This window comes from Eptesicus fuscus, chromosome 19 (assembly GCF_027574615.1).
Source record: "Eptesicus fuscus isolate TK198812 chromosome 19, DD_ASM_mEF_20220401, whole genome shotgun sequence".
Taxonomy (NCBI): Eukaryota; Metazoa; Chordata; class Mammalia; order Chiroptera; family Vespertilionidae; genus Eptesicus; species Eptesicus fuscus.
Window position 1 is genome coordinate 22,832,454 of NC_072491.1, and position 18,766 is coordinate 22,851,219.

General features: G+C 37.5%; 1 protein-coding gene across 1 annotated transcript in view; it reads right to left on the bottom strand.

Moving 5' to 3' along the window:
* The window catches only part of TRPS1 (transcriptional repressor GATA binding 1), a 228,117-nt gene that overhangs the window by 149,152 nt on the left and 60,199 nt on the right, over nucleotides 1–18,766 (bottom strand). The window contains exon 4 of the mRNA XM_054708487.1: nucleotides 9,174–9,777. Coding sequence (XP_054564462.1) covers nucleotides 9,174–9,777 — 604 coding nt within the window. The remainder of the gene's footprint in view (nucleotides 1–9,173; nucleotides 9,778–18,766) is intronic.

An 18,766-nucleotide genomic window follows, 5' to 3' on the forward strand; every position in this document is an offset into this window, starting at 1 on the left:
AGTCTGCATTCCCACCAGCAGTGCATGAGGGTTTCTTTTTCTCCGCATTCTCGCCGCATTTTTAATTTTTAATACACAAACTTGAAAAGAAATTTTTAAAGTTCCATACTGACTTATTTTTTTTCTTTAAAGAAATAATTATTTTTAAATAAAATGAATAGCTCTCTCAAATGTACTATTTGGAAATTTCTAGATTCCCACCTAAAAATGGCTGACTTAAAACTTCCATTTATAAATGGCATCATAAAAAGTTTACATAAATGTTATCAACTGGTTAAGAATGGCCTGAGACTGTATTGCTAGCTAATAACAAGCACGAATTCCATGTAAATTGAGACCGTATCCCTTCCAGTCCTATTAATAATAAAGAATATTCTGACATTCTGAAAATCCTTTCAAAGAAAAATACCTTTTAATGGAATCAATATGAATATCTCAGCAACAAATGAAAGTAAAGGCCCTTACATTTCATATATATTTTTAAAAAGTTATCTTCTCTTATACTTCCACAAAGTCCACACCATTACCCACCAGACCTAACACACATCCAAGGAAGGTAGAAACTTTAAAAAGGTTTGAGAATTTGTGAAGGTTAGCAAGAACATCGCCCATGGAGGCAAAATAAAAACAAGCAAAAAGAGAAATGTCTCCCCTAAAAAAAAAAAAAGGCAAGAATATCTGAGCTGATTGCTTTCACATAAGACACATGACTCAACTCTGCCTAGGAAAATGGGTCCTGCCTGAAAATAAACTTCTCTGCAAAATAAACTATGCTGTGCATACAATGTAAGATAAGCATCACCATATGCCTGGCTATTGGGCATTTGTTACATTCCATATACATGATTCAAAAAATAGCTCTTAATAATTATCATTTGCTTTTTCTTTCACTACCTGCATTCCTCTTTAAATAAGTCAATTTATAGTTTAACCAATTAATCCTTAATTAAATATTTTAAGGTTTTATTCTTTCAGCATGTTATAAGCTAATTTATTTACGTCTTTCAATGACCCTTTTAGATGACAGTGACTTGGACACAGAACGCCATTTGCTATATCAGTCATGAGTGTTATCATTTAAATAACTGAAATGATAAGAAATTATCCTAAGAAAATGATAACAATTAAAATAATACAACGAGATTCACCCAGGTTTTCTTTATAACTAGAAAACTGCAAGTTGCCTAAGTGCTCATCAATAGTGCATTTATTGACCATATCATGATGTAGCTATTTCATGATATAATGTGCAGGCACTAAAACAAATACTGCGGGGTATACTGGCTGATGGGAAAATACACCCACAATATAATGTAAATTAAAAAAAAAGATTATAAAAGAGTGAGGCACATGATGCTATACTTAGATAAAATATATATTTGCATACATACATAGAATAAGTTACACACTAAAACGTGAATAGGAAAGTATTTGTGAGTTAGAATTGATGAGTGGTCTTCATTTTCTTTTCGGTGTTCTGTATCATCTACCTCTTTTTCAATAAGTAGGTGCCACTTGCATAATTTTCAAAAGCTATTTTTCTGTTTTGTACATAAGACACACGAAGAAAGTATGTGTTTAGGTACAATGAATTACTCTGAAGTTGCAGAAAGCTGTCCAAACGAATTTTAACAAATCAGAGAGAGTCACAGGAGGCCGTGCAATGTTAATGGTTAAGAGCATAACCTCCAGAGCCAAATCGCCAGCGTCAGAATTGCATCGTTGCCATCATAAGCACTGTGACCTTGGGTAAACTACCTCATCTCTCTGCCTCAGTTTCCTCATCAAAATAAAAGAGATAATAATAGTTTCAACCTCAAAGGGTTCTGGTGAGGATGAAAGGAGTTAAGCCAATAATAAGTTAATGAAAAGGCAGTAAACTTTTAATCCTAGAAACTGAAATGCTACATTACTTGGCAACCAATTATAAATAAATATCCATCTATTTTAACCAAATACTTTATTTTTAAATGCTTTCAAAAGTAGTTTAATTGAGAATTAAATCGGACAGCTACAAGGTATTATTGTGCTGTTCAGTACATTAGCAGGTAAACTCAGAAAGTTAATTTCCTGAGAACAGATTACTTTATGGGACGTGAGTCTACCGAGACGTTTTTTCATTATTTAGTATGTCTTTAATACCAAATTGTAAACAAAATGTAACACTACAGGCAAATGCAATTCAATAAATCACAGTCATGGATCTCATCACTTTCTTCAAACTATTGTTATCAAAAATATATTTTAAAAATACTTGTATTTATATCCAAATTCTCATAAAAGTTTGACTGACAATCACTACTTATCTTTTTAAAAAATTAATAAAATTGTAAGTGTATTTTGCCTTTTATAAATATATCTATATATTCTTAGCTTCTGCTGGTTAATAATGATGTTACAGATAGGTAAATTTCCAAGGTATGAAATGTCTCATCCCTTTCATAATTAGTATGCCCCAATTAAATCTCCTAAATTGAGAAACCATCTTTTATAAGAGGTAAGTTAACATGGAAAATTATGTGTGGGAGCTATTTGATCAATCTGACATGAGCAATGATACCAAACACTCAAGGTATCACATCTCATATGTCCTGTACTTACAAAAAGGAAAGATCCCTTTGTCTTACTCTTAATCACTGATAATGATAACAAAAGAACTATGCCAGAAGATAAAGTATTGTGGATTTTTTTCCAAAATAAAGTCATATTCCAGGTTCTAACTTGTAAATTAGAGCTAACTGTAAACACATAAAATGAGAATGTTGCTTTGTTGAAATGAAGCAAGTTCTTGAAACTTCACTGAAACTCTTCCCATCTCCTCGAACTAATAACCCAACGAGATACAGCAGTACTCTGTTTGCCAAGCTTCCTGGAGTTAAAAAAGCAGACCATTCTAGTCATCAATGTCCCTTTCTGTAAATACTTAAAGTTCTCCAACAGAGTCAAACAAAGGGAAGTGAGAATAAAAGAATCTGACAATGGAAATGGTATTTACTTTTTTGGTGGCAGCAAATAACAAAATACACACACACACACACACACACACAAAATCCAAGATAAAAAAATTTCCTGGTATTTTAGGTGATCAACAGTTCTATGAAATCCGTCCATCAGACTGGACTTTGCCAGAAAATACCAGATTTCCATCAAGGCTGTGTAGCTCATGGCTGACACACTTTTGAATTAATCTGTATCTATGCTTCTGAAACTTGGACCACCTTCTATGTAACTCTTTACTTCCAGCATCTAAAAACACTCAACAATGGGTTCCTTTTGGGGCCCTGATATCTCCTGACTCATGCAGTCTGTGAAAAAAGGAAGTCAAGCAGAAGATAGTTATACAGGAAATAATTAACAGATACTGTGCTGAAGGATACCATTTCACAGTGACTACAAGCTTACAGCCCAATTCACTGCAAGATACATCTGTTTCCCCTGCCTTAGAAACCTGGGCCAGCAGAACCATGCCAGACTTCACAAAAAGCCTGGTTACAAAAAAGGAAAAAAAAAAAGTTCTTTAAAAAAATATCAGGCCAATGGAGCTGACTTATGAAAAAGAAATTAGAATAATGGGAAATCCTATTGGCCAAATCAATAAAACCAAACATGTATGTGTCAATTGGTTTGGACAGATCTACTACCCAAAGTGGCCTGCCAATATATAAAAAAAAATGAATAACCAAGAAAGAAAAAGAAAACAAGCTACCTAGATTTTATTCAGTAAAAACAATTAAAATGATCACGTTCATTATTACACATAACTCATTCAACGAATGGACTGTATTTCTAAAGTAAATCAGTAATATATTTGAAATTCAATCATACCCTTTTCTAACATGACAACAGAAATGCATCTATAGAGGACAGAATCACAGAGGTGTACAAAGATTATTAAGCTCTGATTTGGTACATGGCTTTTAACACTTTATTCTTGGGCAATTTAAATGTCAATGGCTACCTAACGAGAAACTTTATCAATATGGCCTAAAAACTACTGTTTCATAAGCAATGAATAGGGAAATGTATATTTCCCTTTGGTATACCTATGTAAAAAATTCAAATAGGGTCGGGAAAATGGTTATGTACATAAAGAAGATAATAAGCCAATAATGCCTACATGGTAACTGAAAGACTGTTTTCATTTTCACTAAACATGAAGCAAAACAAAACAAAAAATATCAGACTTTTCACTTGGGACCATCTTTGGTTAAAAAAAGTTCCTGCGATCTCCCATCAGTGGTTGTAAAGGCATTCAACACTGTCGCTTGTTTGAATGTCTGTTTGGCTGCCAATGGACTGTCCCCAAAAGAACATTTTTGCATCTCAATAGACTGTCCGGTATCAACAATCTTTAAACTATAAATTTAACACTGTGAAGAACAGGGGGAATAACATCTGCTTTGTACTGTGTTGATATCACATTTACCAAATGAACAAATAATCATACTACTTTGCACTTATCTAGAACCCTGCATCTGACGCTCTCAAATGGCCTGACAAACGTTAATTAACGAAGCTGCACAGCCCTCCGGTGAGCACCGCAGGCACCCGATCCTCTCTGAGAGAGATGAACGGAGGTTCGTGGAGGCCCTTCCTTTACAGTCAGAGGCTCAACTTGGAGCTCAAACCCCAGAACTTGGAACTCAATGCCCACAGCCCCTGGCTGGACGTCTCTGCCAGAACCAAGCAGTGAAAAACATGCATCTTACAACGGACAAACTTTTCTAAATAAATTCACATAGGAAACTGAAATCAGTTCAGAGACTTATTTTTCCCCTCCATACATGAAGAAAGTGGGCCGATAACTATGGTGTTTGGCAGACTCAGAGTCTATGGATTATCTCTGACATTCTGTTAGGACAGAGGACATGCAGAAGTTTAGCTGAATGTTGATTTGCCATTAACCACATAAACAGCATATTTACCAACCAATCTTAATAATACCTTTTTGTTTCACTAACAAATTAAAAATGCATTTGATACTAACAAGGTCTTTGTTTAACATGAGGTTTTGTTCCTTTTAATGTGGTTGTCCGTTAAAAGATAAAGTTATCTATTTTATAAAATCCAATCTAAAAGGTCAATTACGAGAATAAAACCTAGAACTTCTTATGCCGGAAATAATAAAATGAATACAGTTGTATATGAATAAGAGTCGATCCACTAAACAAAATACATACATAAATAAGTTGAATAAATAAATACCTTTGTGTAAATATACAAAATAGAAGAAACTGGTCAGTAAAGGGCACATAACTACATTGAATTCTGAGTACCCTACACTGTTAAGCTTAAAATGAGAAAGAAACACCTATTTGAATATATATAACCAATTAACGTTTGCTTTTAGCACAGGCAATATTAAATAGGTTAACGTCTTCACAGAGACAAATTATAAGTTTAAATGAAAACACTGCACTTTTAAAACACTTCCAGGAACTTTCATGTTTTATAAGATATTTTCTAGAAATTTTAAGAGTACCAATTAAAGTTTTCGTTGAAACATGGACTATTTCTAGCAAAAGTCTAAAGGCTTTAATACTTTTTTCTACTCACACACACAAAAAATCACATGATTTTATAGAGATATTGTCTAATTGAAACACAACAACCTAAAAACCTAATTTCTTTTTTTTTATAATATGTTTTTATTGATTTTAGAGAGAGAGGAAGGGAGGGGGATAGAGGGATAGAAATATGGGTGAGAGAGAAACATTACCAATCAGCTGCCTCCTGCAAGCCCCCTACTAGGGATTGAGCCTGCAACCCAGGCATGTGCCCTGACCGGGAATCGAACCATGACCTCCTGGTTCATAGGTTGACACTCAACCACTGAGCAACCTGGGCCGGGCGATAGTTACATTCTTTAAGCAAGCTGAGGATGATAATACTTTCTTAAAAAATGGTTTTTCTCAATTCCTCCACTTCCTTAATCCCCTGACTTCAAGTTAGTGTTGCATCATTTCAACTGTTTGTTGTTTTTTTCAGTTCCTCCACATTAGCTGCTGAGCAGCAAATCTTCAGCGAGAGACTTAACCATGTTCTGCAGTGAGTGACCAAATTCCTTATCATATGATGTATAATCCTTAGAGGCTGGCATCTACTAAATTCTGAGTGCTGACAAAATTAAATACATGTATGATAAATATATATTTTAAACAGTGTTGGATCATTTTTCTGTGATTTTAATCAAATTTGAATTTTAAAAATTTTCATTTTATTTATCTTTTAATAGTGCCTTTTGGAAGCACCAATTTTATTGGATATTTGGAGTAGGAAGCATAGCTAATTGAATTTATTGTGAAATATTTACTGTGTTAACCAAATTAACAACTTTAATGCACACGTCTTAACTGATAAACTTTAAAGACACCGAAGAGAATTTAAGCAGTGCCCACTCTGACTGTGAATTTGACAAGATTTTTACTCTGGTGGTAGAAATTGGCATTGATAAGTTATCATAGCAAATACAAACTTCTCAGCTCACTTCTCTGCCATCAGTTGGGGAAAACCCAGCAGAATATCACCATCATATTTACTAAAAGTAAAAATGATGTATTTCAATTTTATAATTGTAGAAGACCAGTGAGTAGTGAGAGTACCCTATAAAAATTTATAAATACACAATTGAACTATGCAAAAATAATCTGCACATTTTGAATCAAAATACAGTGGTCTAGGTAAATATAGACTTATAGAATGTAATATTCATCTTTGAGTTTAAATGGTTGAATTTAACTTGATATTACCTCACTGATTGGCATGGTATTTAGAAAGCAATTTAAGAAATGGAAAATAGGTTTTAAAAGTGATTTTCTATCTAAATAGTGCATACAATATAGCATTATTAGAACAAATATATTTGTAAATACATTTGTACATATAGTTTCTAATACTAAAAGTAAAAACTTGGATATGCAAAATTTATCTAGCAGAAAATGTTCCAACACTGGTAAATACTGGAAACATTTTTAAAGAGTAGGCTGAATGGACTTAGGGTCATGCTCTAAAGCAGATACTTTTGTTGTTTTTAGAATATTGGTCTTTCTAATACATGTTTTTAACTGGTTTTAGTTATGGAATCCTGCTGTACTCAAAGTGAGGAAGGAAATATAAGAATCACAGACAAGATTTAAAATTTCAAAATATTCTATTGTCTGTTTTTTTACTTCTAGTTTTGTGTCCAATATGTATGTATAATTTTAGATAGTGAATGTCTTCATAGTTTTTCTTTGTAAATAGTATGGAACTGATCTTGTTATAAAATTTTTTAAATTGCATATGTGACCTGTGTTGATTATTGCACTTTGAGTGGCAAGGGCACCTTTACATAAGCCTTATCTTGTGAATTACTTTATGAAAATTGGGTTTGCCACTTTTCTGGCCGATGTTGCTCATTGATGTTTCTATCTCTCTCTCCCACTCCTTTCCTTTCTGAAATCAATAAAAATATATTTAAAAAAAGAATGTAACTATCATGCTCAGGTTTTAGACTTCACTGCTTAATTAATTATTCCTCGTTACAGATTCTTAATGTATACAAATGGTGGCAGGAAAGAGAATATTCCAGACACAGTCTAAAAGAGTCAAACCATTTGGTTTCCAATGAAGCTGTCACAGGTGAAAACAATTTTAAGTGGAAGAAACAAGGAGGAGAGCGCTGGTGATAGAGGTGAGATCCATTTACACCATGCTCTCAAGGTGCAGTATGAAATTTAAAAGCCTAAGACATATCGTTCCTGCCTTAAACCAGAAACTGTAAGAGCACTTGAGACCAGAAAAGTCCTGACATGCTGGAAAATAACCAGCATTTACACTTATATAAATGCAGCTCCCTATACATTTATCTAAAGGAAGCTCCCTGAATTGAACACCTAGATGGGTATAGGAACCATTTTCCTCCTTTTCAAAGTTCCTTATGAACTGGCTCTTCCCCTGTAGGATTCTTTGTTACTCAGTGTTCGGGGGCATCACCTCTCCTGCATTCAAGCCCTTCTCTTAGCTCCGGGGCATGACTGCAAACAGGAAAAGTAACAGCTTTTATAATTAACTGTGCACTCGAAGGAGTGTTTCCCAACTCCACTGAGAACACCTGAGAAGCACAGTTAGGCTTCGGAGAATGGGCAGGAAATGAGAGCCGAGTAGCCAAGCAGACACTGGAAAGAGCCATTTTCCTCCCCAGAATACATGGAGAGATAACCAGTGGTCTCTAACCTGCAGGTCTAACCGGGCCAGCTGAACTCCCTTTCTTCACTGGCTTTTTTTTTTGTTTTGTTATGGTTAGCTGGTTTCTGATCCTACCTTAGGCACATGAACCAAGTTGCAAAATCATCCAGAAGCTCAAAATTTTCTCAGAGTCAAGGTGAAATGATTAAGCGGTGATACCGTTAGGCAAAAGGCAATCATCACTTATGGGGAACTCATGCATTTTCCAAATCTAAAGTATTTTTAGAAGAGAGCAATCAAGGATCTTATCCTATGCAGAGGTTTGGTCTTGCTTTTCCACATGGGACTATGTCTTTTTCCCTTAACGAGCCCGGTAATATAAAATGCACAGTTCTCGGTTCTCTTTGACTGTTCTTCACGCCATTCACACTTAGATCTATCTCACTGTTTCCCTCTTCGTGGCAACTAAACAACGAGCATTGTCACTGGTACATAATTATACAGTGAGTTTTAAAAACCACCCCACGTTTCCGTATTAATGTCTCACCAAGGGCTTTGCATTCTTAGTGACTGAAGTCTCTGCTAACCTTCTCTCTTCACCATACACTGCCGCACCACCTTAGCATGTGGAAGTCAGTTCGCTATTTTAATGTAACAGGTGTGCCTCCTTCTGGGCTTGTGAGCCTCCCTTCTCCGAACGCCGCCTCGTGGGTTCACGTTAATCCCCAGGAATGACTGACCAGCATTCCATCTGAGCCCAGAGCAGTGACACACAGTGACCGCCCACCCCTGTGCCAAGCATGTGCACAGGACACGCCCTCACCTGAGCTACGTTCTGCCACTCCGTCCTGATACGTATGGATCCCCCCCCCCCGCCCGCAACTGACACAGATCATTGCCTTTCCTTTTGTGAGACGTGGTAATCTACAGGATGTGTGTTCCCCCTCCCTACCCGCCCCCCCTTCCCTTCAAGATATAGGAATGATTTAAAAATGAAACCTTCCTACCCGTAACAGGGACTGGGATTCATCCTTGGACTTGTTTTCTGCAGATGGAGGATACTGCTGGTTGATGGCCCCGGGCTTCTCTCCGCCTGCTGGCACCCCCGGCAGGAACGCCTTGGTCTCCACGGCCAGGCCGTAAATGGGGCGGGCCAGGTGGGCAGCTTCGACATTGGGGCTGTCCCTTAGCGTCTTGGTCTGCTCTTGGGCGCCGGACACGGGTGTCAGGAGCCCCAGGCTTGTCTGGGTAAAGGATGGACTGCCCCGGAGGAGGTCTGCCCCTCTCCAAGTCATGTTGCGAAGGTCATCGCTGGGGCTCTCGGCCCAAACTTTGTCTTTGAGCCCGTCCTTGTCTTCTAGCTTCTCCCTCTTCACCACACTCTCGGGAACCGGCTCTCCCAGTTTAGAGTCCGGGGTGAGCAGACTGTAGACCTTGAGGTCGATTTTGGGCTCCTCCTTGATGGCGGAGACGGCCTGCCCATCCTCCTCGCCGTTGGCTGTAGTGCTGTCCTGCTCCTGGCAGTGAACAGTGTTGAAGTGGTCCAGTAGTGACTGCGTGTCGGCAGCGGTGAAGCTGCACTGGCGGCATTTGTAGCAGCTGTGGGCTCTCCTGGGGAGGAGAAAACAGGCATGGGAAATGGAGCACGCCAAGGGCTTCTTAAAAGAATTCGCCTTAAGCACCTGAATTGTATCTCATGTGATGCAACAGGCAGAAAACGACACAATATTCTCAACATCCAGAAATTGGAAGGCAAATACACTGGCATTTTCAGTTCTACATAAAGAATGTGGCATTCCCTGTTGTCCTATGAGCAATAGCAGGTATACACACCTATTTATGTGCACACACTCCAGTCAACTCGCCTTTCAAGCTGGGTGGTTTACTTTATTATTGATTGGCCTGCTCTATTCATTTCACCGTGGGCTCAATAACCATTGATTCTATATTATTTAAGCAGATATTCATACATTTTTTTAAAGCTGTTTTTAATCAATGGTCTTTTCACTTTACTTAAACTACATTGAGATTTTTCCCCCCACTATACACACACACATTTCGGATGCTGAAGGGCTCAGTACAGCTTTTATATGTGAAATAAATTCTACCTAACTATAATGTTCTTTTCTATCATAAAACTCAAATTGACTTAGTCAATGAAATATGGTTGACTGATCGATATAATCTAGTAAATAAGATGTACTAGAAACTCAAAATTTTTCTAAACAAATTGGGTGCCTGTAGGGTGTCAAGAAGCATAATACAAATAAATTCGTTAAAAGAGTATGTGTGGATCTGTATTTATGTGTGGGACTTCTTTTAAAAGGCATAGGACAAGATCTTATTTGTTAACTTTTATAGCATCGTCTTCTGTTAAAGACCAAAAAAGTAATTGTTAAAATAAGACAAATGTTTGATAAACAAGAAAGGACATTCTAAAAAGCATACCAGAAAGGTACACAAGGGTTTGGAATTAGGCATATTTTCTTTAACTGGAAGCCTCGTGTAGCTCTCTAAAAACATGTGAAACACCTGCCACTCCACTGATATAATGTGTTAGGAGTTACCAACTTAAAAGCAACAAAATATGACTTAACGCCACTGCAAAATATGTACTCATATATGTAATTGTAGTTAATCATCACAGTATTACTTTGCCAGGTACTGGGTATATATTGGTGAATAAAAGATACATAGTCCTTGGCCTGAAAGTCTGAACAGTTTAGCAGTTTACTGCTTAATTTTCAAGATTTCCTCTCTTTCCATTAATAGTAGTCACACCAAGAATCTTTAGATTCCAAATAACAAAGATAGAAAGGGTATTACCTGTTTTATTAAAGTCTGGGGAGTGTGTTCATTAGGGTGGTTTAGAGCCCTTAGATCTAGTAATATATCTAATAATTAGGATAACGTGCCTTCAATATCTACTTATTGTGCAGTCTAGAAAGATCCTGAGCCATCCCATTTCTTTACGAAATAATTAAAAATAAACACATCCAACCCTTACCCATTATTCGATTGGTACTTCCTCCTAAATATGCTAGGTCCGGGGCCCCTGCTCAGACAATGGATTCATCTCAAAGTATCACACTGGGACACGGTGTCTGGGCCTTCTAGGTTTTCTAGTTTCAAGTTCCTGTCCCAGTGAACAACTCCCCGACTCCTGACAGGTCTCAACAAGAGCTGCTCTGATCTGCCCCACAGAGGAGCTCTTGATCCAACCAGCCCAGAAAACCTTCCATGAGACAGAAGCTGGAGAACTATCCCACGCAGAGAACTTGGGGGTTGGGTATAAAGCACAAAAGAAACACAAACTACAGAGATAAGTCTTCAGTAATAACCAGGTTTTACACTGAAAAGGAAAACACGGTTTTAACAGGAAGGATATTAAAATAAGATGGTAATAACAAACTCAACTCACACACCTTTTCTTTTGAAGAGTTCAAAGCACTCACATTCTACTTAAGTATAAAGCCCATTTTACAGGTAGTAAAATGGAGAAACTGTGACTTACCCATTGAGTCTACATCAAGTCAAGAATACAGGGCTTCTCCCTCCCAGGTCAATGTTCTATTTTTCTACCCTCTGCTGCCTCAGTGTTTAAGTTTATGCAGAAATAAAATGACTGATAATATGGAAAACCATAACATGAAAGAAACATGAAAAATGAAAACATGAGGGGATGGTATCTAACTGATACAAAAGAAACTGACTACAGCAACGATGTGCAAATCAGGCTATGTGCAACACTGCAACTTGAGGAGTTTCTTGGTAATCCATATTCCAAGGCTCCTATGTTGCTTTACCGAATCAGAATCTCCTGGGTCTAATCAGGGAATCTGAACTTTTAACAAGCTCCTCAGGTGACACTAATGCAGGGATCTGAATCAACCCTAATAGAGGGTTCATGGTTCCAACAACTCAATAAACACTCATAAGACATCCCCTAACCTCCATGACTTTAATAAAGGCAGGAAATGCCCTTACTATCTTTCTTATTCAGAATCTTAAGAATCTGAGTAAACCTTGACAATTAAGCAATAAACTGTTAAAATGCTCCATATTAAGTTCTGTGAAGCCCACTAGATGAAGTAGAAAAGGCAACTTCCAACTTAGTACTCTAAAGACCTGAGTACTTCTTTCTCCTTACGATACCAGCCTTAACTAAATGACAGAAACTATATTTAAAAGACAACATTACTTTCAACGCTTGGAGCAATACAAACTTTTCAATAACCTATGCTAACATCTAGAGCAATATTCTCAAATTCTAACATACATAGGTAACACCTGGTAATCTTGCTAAAATTCAGATTCTGATTCTGGAAGTCTGGGTTGGGACCCAAAATTCTGTATTTCTTAAAAGCTCCCAGATGACGCTAATGCTGTGGGTCCCCAGACTACACCTTAAGTAGCAAGGATCATGAAGCCATGGTCAGAAATAACTTCAATACGGGTGTTAGTTTGGAATGAACTCTTCCATTCCCATATGAATTCTTTATGATGGGCAACATCCTTTTCTCTGAAAACACATACAATATTACCCATAAGTTAAAATTACAACATGATGTTGTCAAGCATAATCCCCAAACAGTAATTCATCTGTTTATTTCATTGTTTGGGGGTCTTTCAATATTCTTTAGTGCCAGGCCATTTATATATATATATCCCACAACAATCACACTAAGTACGTATTTTTGTCCCTAATTCACAGAACAAGAACCTGAGGCACAGACAAGTCAATTCACATATGGCAGGCATGACACAGTATCTTAACTCTTGTCCATGATTATTACTCTTTCATGTATGCTGTTTGGTACTTGATGCAATATATCTAGCTTATTCAGGAATTAATTAAGATTTGGGCATATTCTAGGATGAGTGTCATCCCCTCAATAATAACTGAGAAGACCTTCAACATAATGCCAGGTCCCCAAAGAATAAAAATAGATGATTTTGATACCTAGTCTAAGAAATATCACTCCAGAATAAAAGTTTAGTCATTGTGAGATTTTATTAGTTTGGACCCTCCTCTAACCTATTAAACGCATTTCATTTTATTAGCATTCATATGAAAACCTCAGAAAGGTGCAGGGAATTTTCCCTCTATTTCTTAAGACCCACATTAACCACTTTCTCATCCACAGACTTTCCAAATGACTCAACCCAAGAGTAAACTTAGCAATCCTCGGCGTTGCTCTGAAACTGTCTTCCTCTGAGGATTTTTTCCACGTTGCCTTTTATTAAAGTCCTGTGTATATCTTACTTTGCAGTTATATTATCATTGCCTTAAGATCAAGATCAAAGCTCACACCCAACCCCACCCAGAACATCTAGTCAGTCAGTAAATATCTGCTTCAGAGCCAAAGGAGTAGACCCTGTGGGGGAGGAGAAACTTTTCTCTACCCTCCGGGTTCTTTTGACTGGTCTAATAATAGAATAGTCATGAGAAATATTAGGCAGAGAAAATAACCAGATTTAACACATACATATGTATGGGAACCCCACATACATGAGAGAGTCAGAAACTCCACATGTATGAGAGTATCAGAAGCCAAAAGGGAACATGGGTGCTTAAGATATCCTGAGCCAGAGTGGATGAGGTAAGTGCCTGGGGGGCTTCAAAGGGTCAATGCAAAATGATAAGGAGAGCTGATGTTTAGTAATATAACAGATCAAAGATATTCTGTCTAATAATCTCCCATTATGGGCAAGGCCCCTAGTTCAAGTTCTTCCAGGTAGTCAAGGGAGGGACAGACGTTTCTCCTGAGCTGGCAGCTAATATCACCCTTAGCTCAAAACAATCCACATACCAAAGAAGCATATTTTGGGGTGACTTGCTCTGAACCCCACAAACCACTGTAGCTTTGAGGGAGTTCAGGATTTAATGTTGGATTGAATGTGTAGAGCCATAAAGTGGCAGGGAAAACTAAGTGGTACATATTTTGCAGATGGTATATTTTGAGTGGTCCTCTGCATAAACTCTTCATTATTTACAAACTCCTTGAACTTCTGGATCCATTAAGCCAAACTAATTTAAAAGACACTACAAATAAATGCTTTGCGTTAACTTAAATTGCACACTCTCTTGCCAACTCAAGAGCAAACACTTTTTTCTATCCAAGAAAAAAAAAGTCATTTTATAGGTCTCCCTAGCATAGAGCTGCCAGATAAAATACAGGATACCCAGTTAAATCTGAATTTCAGATAATAAATAAAAAAGATTTTAGTGCAAGTATGTTCCATGCAATATTTGGAATATACTTACATAAAATCTCACTATGTTCATGCAATACTTTAGACAATGAGGACATGAATCAAAGAAACTTTGATAAAAGAGCCAAATCATCCTTTGAATCCAGAAAAACTACATCAAGCTGCCTAAAAAAGGCCAAATTGTACTTAATTCAAGTGACAAAATTTCTGTGAGAAGAGATGTTTTATTCCTTATCCTACTGGACAGAATTTTCATGTGCTATAAAAAGCATTTATTTGCGATCCATTCACATTTCAATGCACAGTGGGCTTTTATCCTGATAGTAGCATTTCATTCATTAGTAGAGATTAAAAGTATTTTTATAATTCATGAAGGGCTGAGGGTTTTTAGATTACAAAAAAATAAGTCAGCTAAAATATTCTATTCTTTTATTCTATTTCTTTATTTCTATTTTCCTAGTAAACCAGTTCATAGCACATGTGAAGTCAGCTCTGAGCAATGCTTTCTTTTTTTCCGTTAAATGTTAACTTCCAGAGATTTATGCCATCGCTTGAAAAGCTCTCCTTTACCAAATAATTGTATTTAACTTCCAATAGTTTTAACCATAGTTTTTCTTCTTCAATGACTAAATGAACATCAAAATAACTGAATAAATCATAAGTACCAATCAATTAGACAATGAAAGTTATTATTTTTGGTAATTATGGAATACAACACATAGATAAATTGTCACAGAAGAGGAGCAAATGGAGGTGATTTAATTTATACAGTTCAGTAGATCTGATATCTAATAAAGTCAATCATTTCTGTAACGTATAAATATTTGTTGTAACGTATATTTGTTGTGTGGCAGTTGAGATGACTGACACTGTAGAAGAATGGAATAAAAATCAGTGAAGAGGAAAATCTCAGGGACAAAATATGAAGTTATAGGTGAATAAGCAGATAAATCAACTCTTAGAAGTTGGAGATATAATACTCAGCCTTAGTGAAGTACAGAGGATCAGTCTATAAACTAAAATCTAGGAAAACCTGAAATTCTGAATTAAAATTCCATTCAGTCCACTTATCGTCTATTTTTTAAGCTGAAATAATCTAGTATGTGCTCATTTGGGATAACTGGTTTTTTAAGTGGGTTGTGGGCTGATTTCATCTTCAAGTAGTAGAAAAAACACAACTAATGTCATATCTGAAAAATGTCAACTGATGATTCACTTTTGAGAAGAAGATATCCTCTATAAAATATTCAAAAGAGAAAGATAAGCTTTCCTGTAAAATAGAAAGTAAACAAGAAATTGGGACATAATATGTATAAACTAATATGAAATGAAAATCATGGATAAAATTTCTCTTATTCCAAGATCTGTGACTGTTCTTGTATAGTCAGTACAATAAATAATGTCGTGCTACTGTGAGTTATTTTGTTGATAGACTTTAATATCCTGGGTAACGTTTTTATCTCATAGTGGACATTTTCAACTTTTAATATTATGTCCATTTCCAGGTATCACAGGCAGCTGGTTTATTAGATATTGTTTAAAAGGACATGTCCCATAACATACACAAATCCAAATGTAGCCACCATGGCCCTCACCCTTTTAGAAACTCTGTACTAACGCACTGTGTAGTTGCTCTCAACCGTTTGCTAAGCTGTTATTTAACTTACCCATATGTTTTAAGTTTCAATAATTATATTTTAAATTTAAAAATATTAGTTGCTTCTTTGTGAATATTCATTGATAGTCTCATACAGCTTGATCAATTTGTAAGTCCAATTTTCATTTTTAAAGAACTGATTATTCTATCTAATAATAGAGTAACATGTAAATTACCATCACTCCGCTACGCCCACGATTGGGCAGCGGGAGGCTGGGGGGCGGGACTCGGGGTGGCCTATCCGGCCATTGAGAGGCACGGATCCACTGCAACTGAGGGGGCTATCCTGCTGTTGAGAGGCACAGGGGGCGGAACTCCTGCCCCCTGTGCCTCTCAACGGCCAGATCCGCGGCCGCTGAGGGGGCCTGCCCTGGACACCCAGCTGCCCCCCTCAGCGGCCGTTGAGAGGCGCAGGGGGCGGGAGTCCTGCCCCCTGAGCCTCTCAACAGCAGGGTAGCCCCCCTCAGCGGCCGCGGACCATCAAAAGTGGGGGAACTGGGTGCCTGTCTGCTCCGGCACCAGGCCTTTCAGAAGCCTCCGCTGCGCCAGAGGCTTCTGAAAGGCCTGGTGCACCAGCGGACAGGCACCCAGCTCCCCCGCGAAAAGCGAAAGCGTGTATGGGACCCTACATGTGCATGATTCAATCATGCACTGGGCCTCTAGTTATTTTATAAGTAAAAACTATGTATCTGAAGTTGCTAGGTATCTAAAGGTACTATTTGCATTTTTTACTGATTTCGGATATAGTGGTTTCTATCCCTGTCCATATGGAGAATTTTTATAATAGTGAGCTCATTCAAGGTTTACCTTAGGCAAGGCCATGGGTATCCTGGAGGGGAAAATGGCAGTCTAGACACATTTGTGTTTACTTCTGACAGGAGTCAAAGGAAGGCACTAATATGGAATCACTATAGCCCCCTTCAAAGGTGTCAGCTTAGAGGAAAATTCACATTCTGCACGATCTCTCTGCTGATGACTCCAGGCTTAGACTCCTGATCAAATGCAGCATCAATATTGACATCTACCCTCAGTGAGACCTCACATTCCATGTTTGCCTCATTCTCTCCAGCCGGGGTTTAGTTCACTCGTGGCGAACAGAGAAGAAAAATCGCTTCAGAAAGTTTCCTTACTTCATGGGAGTCTAGCAAGGCATTAAAAAGTCTATTTTATATAGTATAGTCATTTTGTAAGGAAGTAGTCCTCTTACTCCAGAAATGTAAGTTTATAACATTGAAAAATTTGACGAGGAGAATAGTAGCCAATTAGAGAAGGGGGACACTGTTTAATTAAATACTAAAAGAAATGGAGTGTGAGATACAAAGTCATGAGTGGATATAATAACTCAGTCATGCTGTGAGCTGGGGCATCAAAAGTAAATATGAAACACTAAGAAAACTGACCAAGGTCCAGTTACTGACTGGATAATGTCTGTGTTCAACCCAGGCTAGACATGGTTCTCTGGGAAAATGCCCATGCAACCCACACTGAGGTTTTTCCACTCACAGCTCTAAATCAGCTCGCCTGCTTTTTAGCTGTAGTTATTTTATAGCTACATGATTTCACATATTGTACAGTTCTCAGCTTATACTACCTTTTTACTATGCTGTAAGTCTTGTATATAAAAACACTCAAAACCCTAGACTATTGCACAGTAAAACAGAATGATGGTGAAAGTTTCCCGACATAAATAATATGAATAAATTTAACTATAAAGATATTATTGGGATATGATAAACTTGTCCCTTTATGCTATCTTCAAACTGTGGCATTTGGGGAAAATGCTTTGATAGCAGGTCAAAGTTTTCGACTTCCATGCGACTGCTTTCTTTCACATCCCTGCAGCCTCCATTGGCTGGGACTCCTGAAAGCGTAATTGTCTGAGTTTCAAATATTTCTACAAGAACTCATAAAAAGATTAGAGGTAAAGTGCTCAGCAACTTAAAGAGTCTAGGATCACACAAGCTCCATCAGGTTTTAAGAATAAGGGCAAGGCCATTTTAATGCCCTAAGGACAAGTGTTGCTTTTTTTAATCTAATAAAATATTGAGAGGTGGACCTAAATTTAATAAACTGATGAACAAAATAAATCCAGAGACATGGAAGCATGGGACATGACAAATCTCAGAGGGAAGAGGGGAGAGGAGGAGGCAGGGGAGAGGGACCCTATCAGGGCGGGGGGAAAGGAGGATATCTGTAATACTTTCAACAATAAAGATAAATTTTCCAAAAATAGAGTGCAAAGAAAAATGTCAGTTTGTGTAAAATCTAGGTCCTCAGAAGGATCCAAGACCATATAATAGTCAAAGATTAAACTCTAACTTACGATGGAGCTCTGAGCATATTCAAACTATGGCAAAGTCAAAATCTCACAGGGATTTCATTTACTTAAAAGATATTCGCTGAGCACCTATTAGCCATCCTGGCACAGAGCTAAATCATGCAGACACAGCAGTAACAAGACAAGACTAGTCTCTTCCCTCTGGAGCTTACTTTCCCTAACACATATTAAGTACGTGTTGAGATTGTTCAGTCATATTTGCTATTCATACTTTTATTTCTTAGGATCTCTTTTGTTTCACCAGAGCATATAGGAACTATTTCTTTCAGAGAGGTTTTCAGGCAATGGCCTCAGCTTCCTTGAGAAAAACCACTCATCTCAATGATGTGGTATCTAGATGGATCTTAGGGTGTGCGTGTGCGCCTGTGTGTGCGTGCTGTGGCTGATTC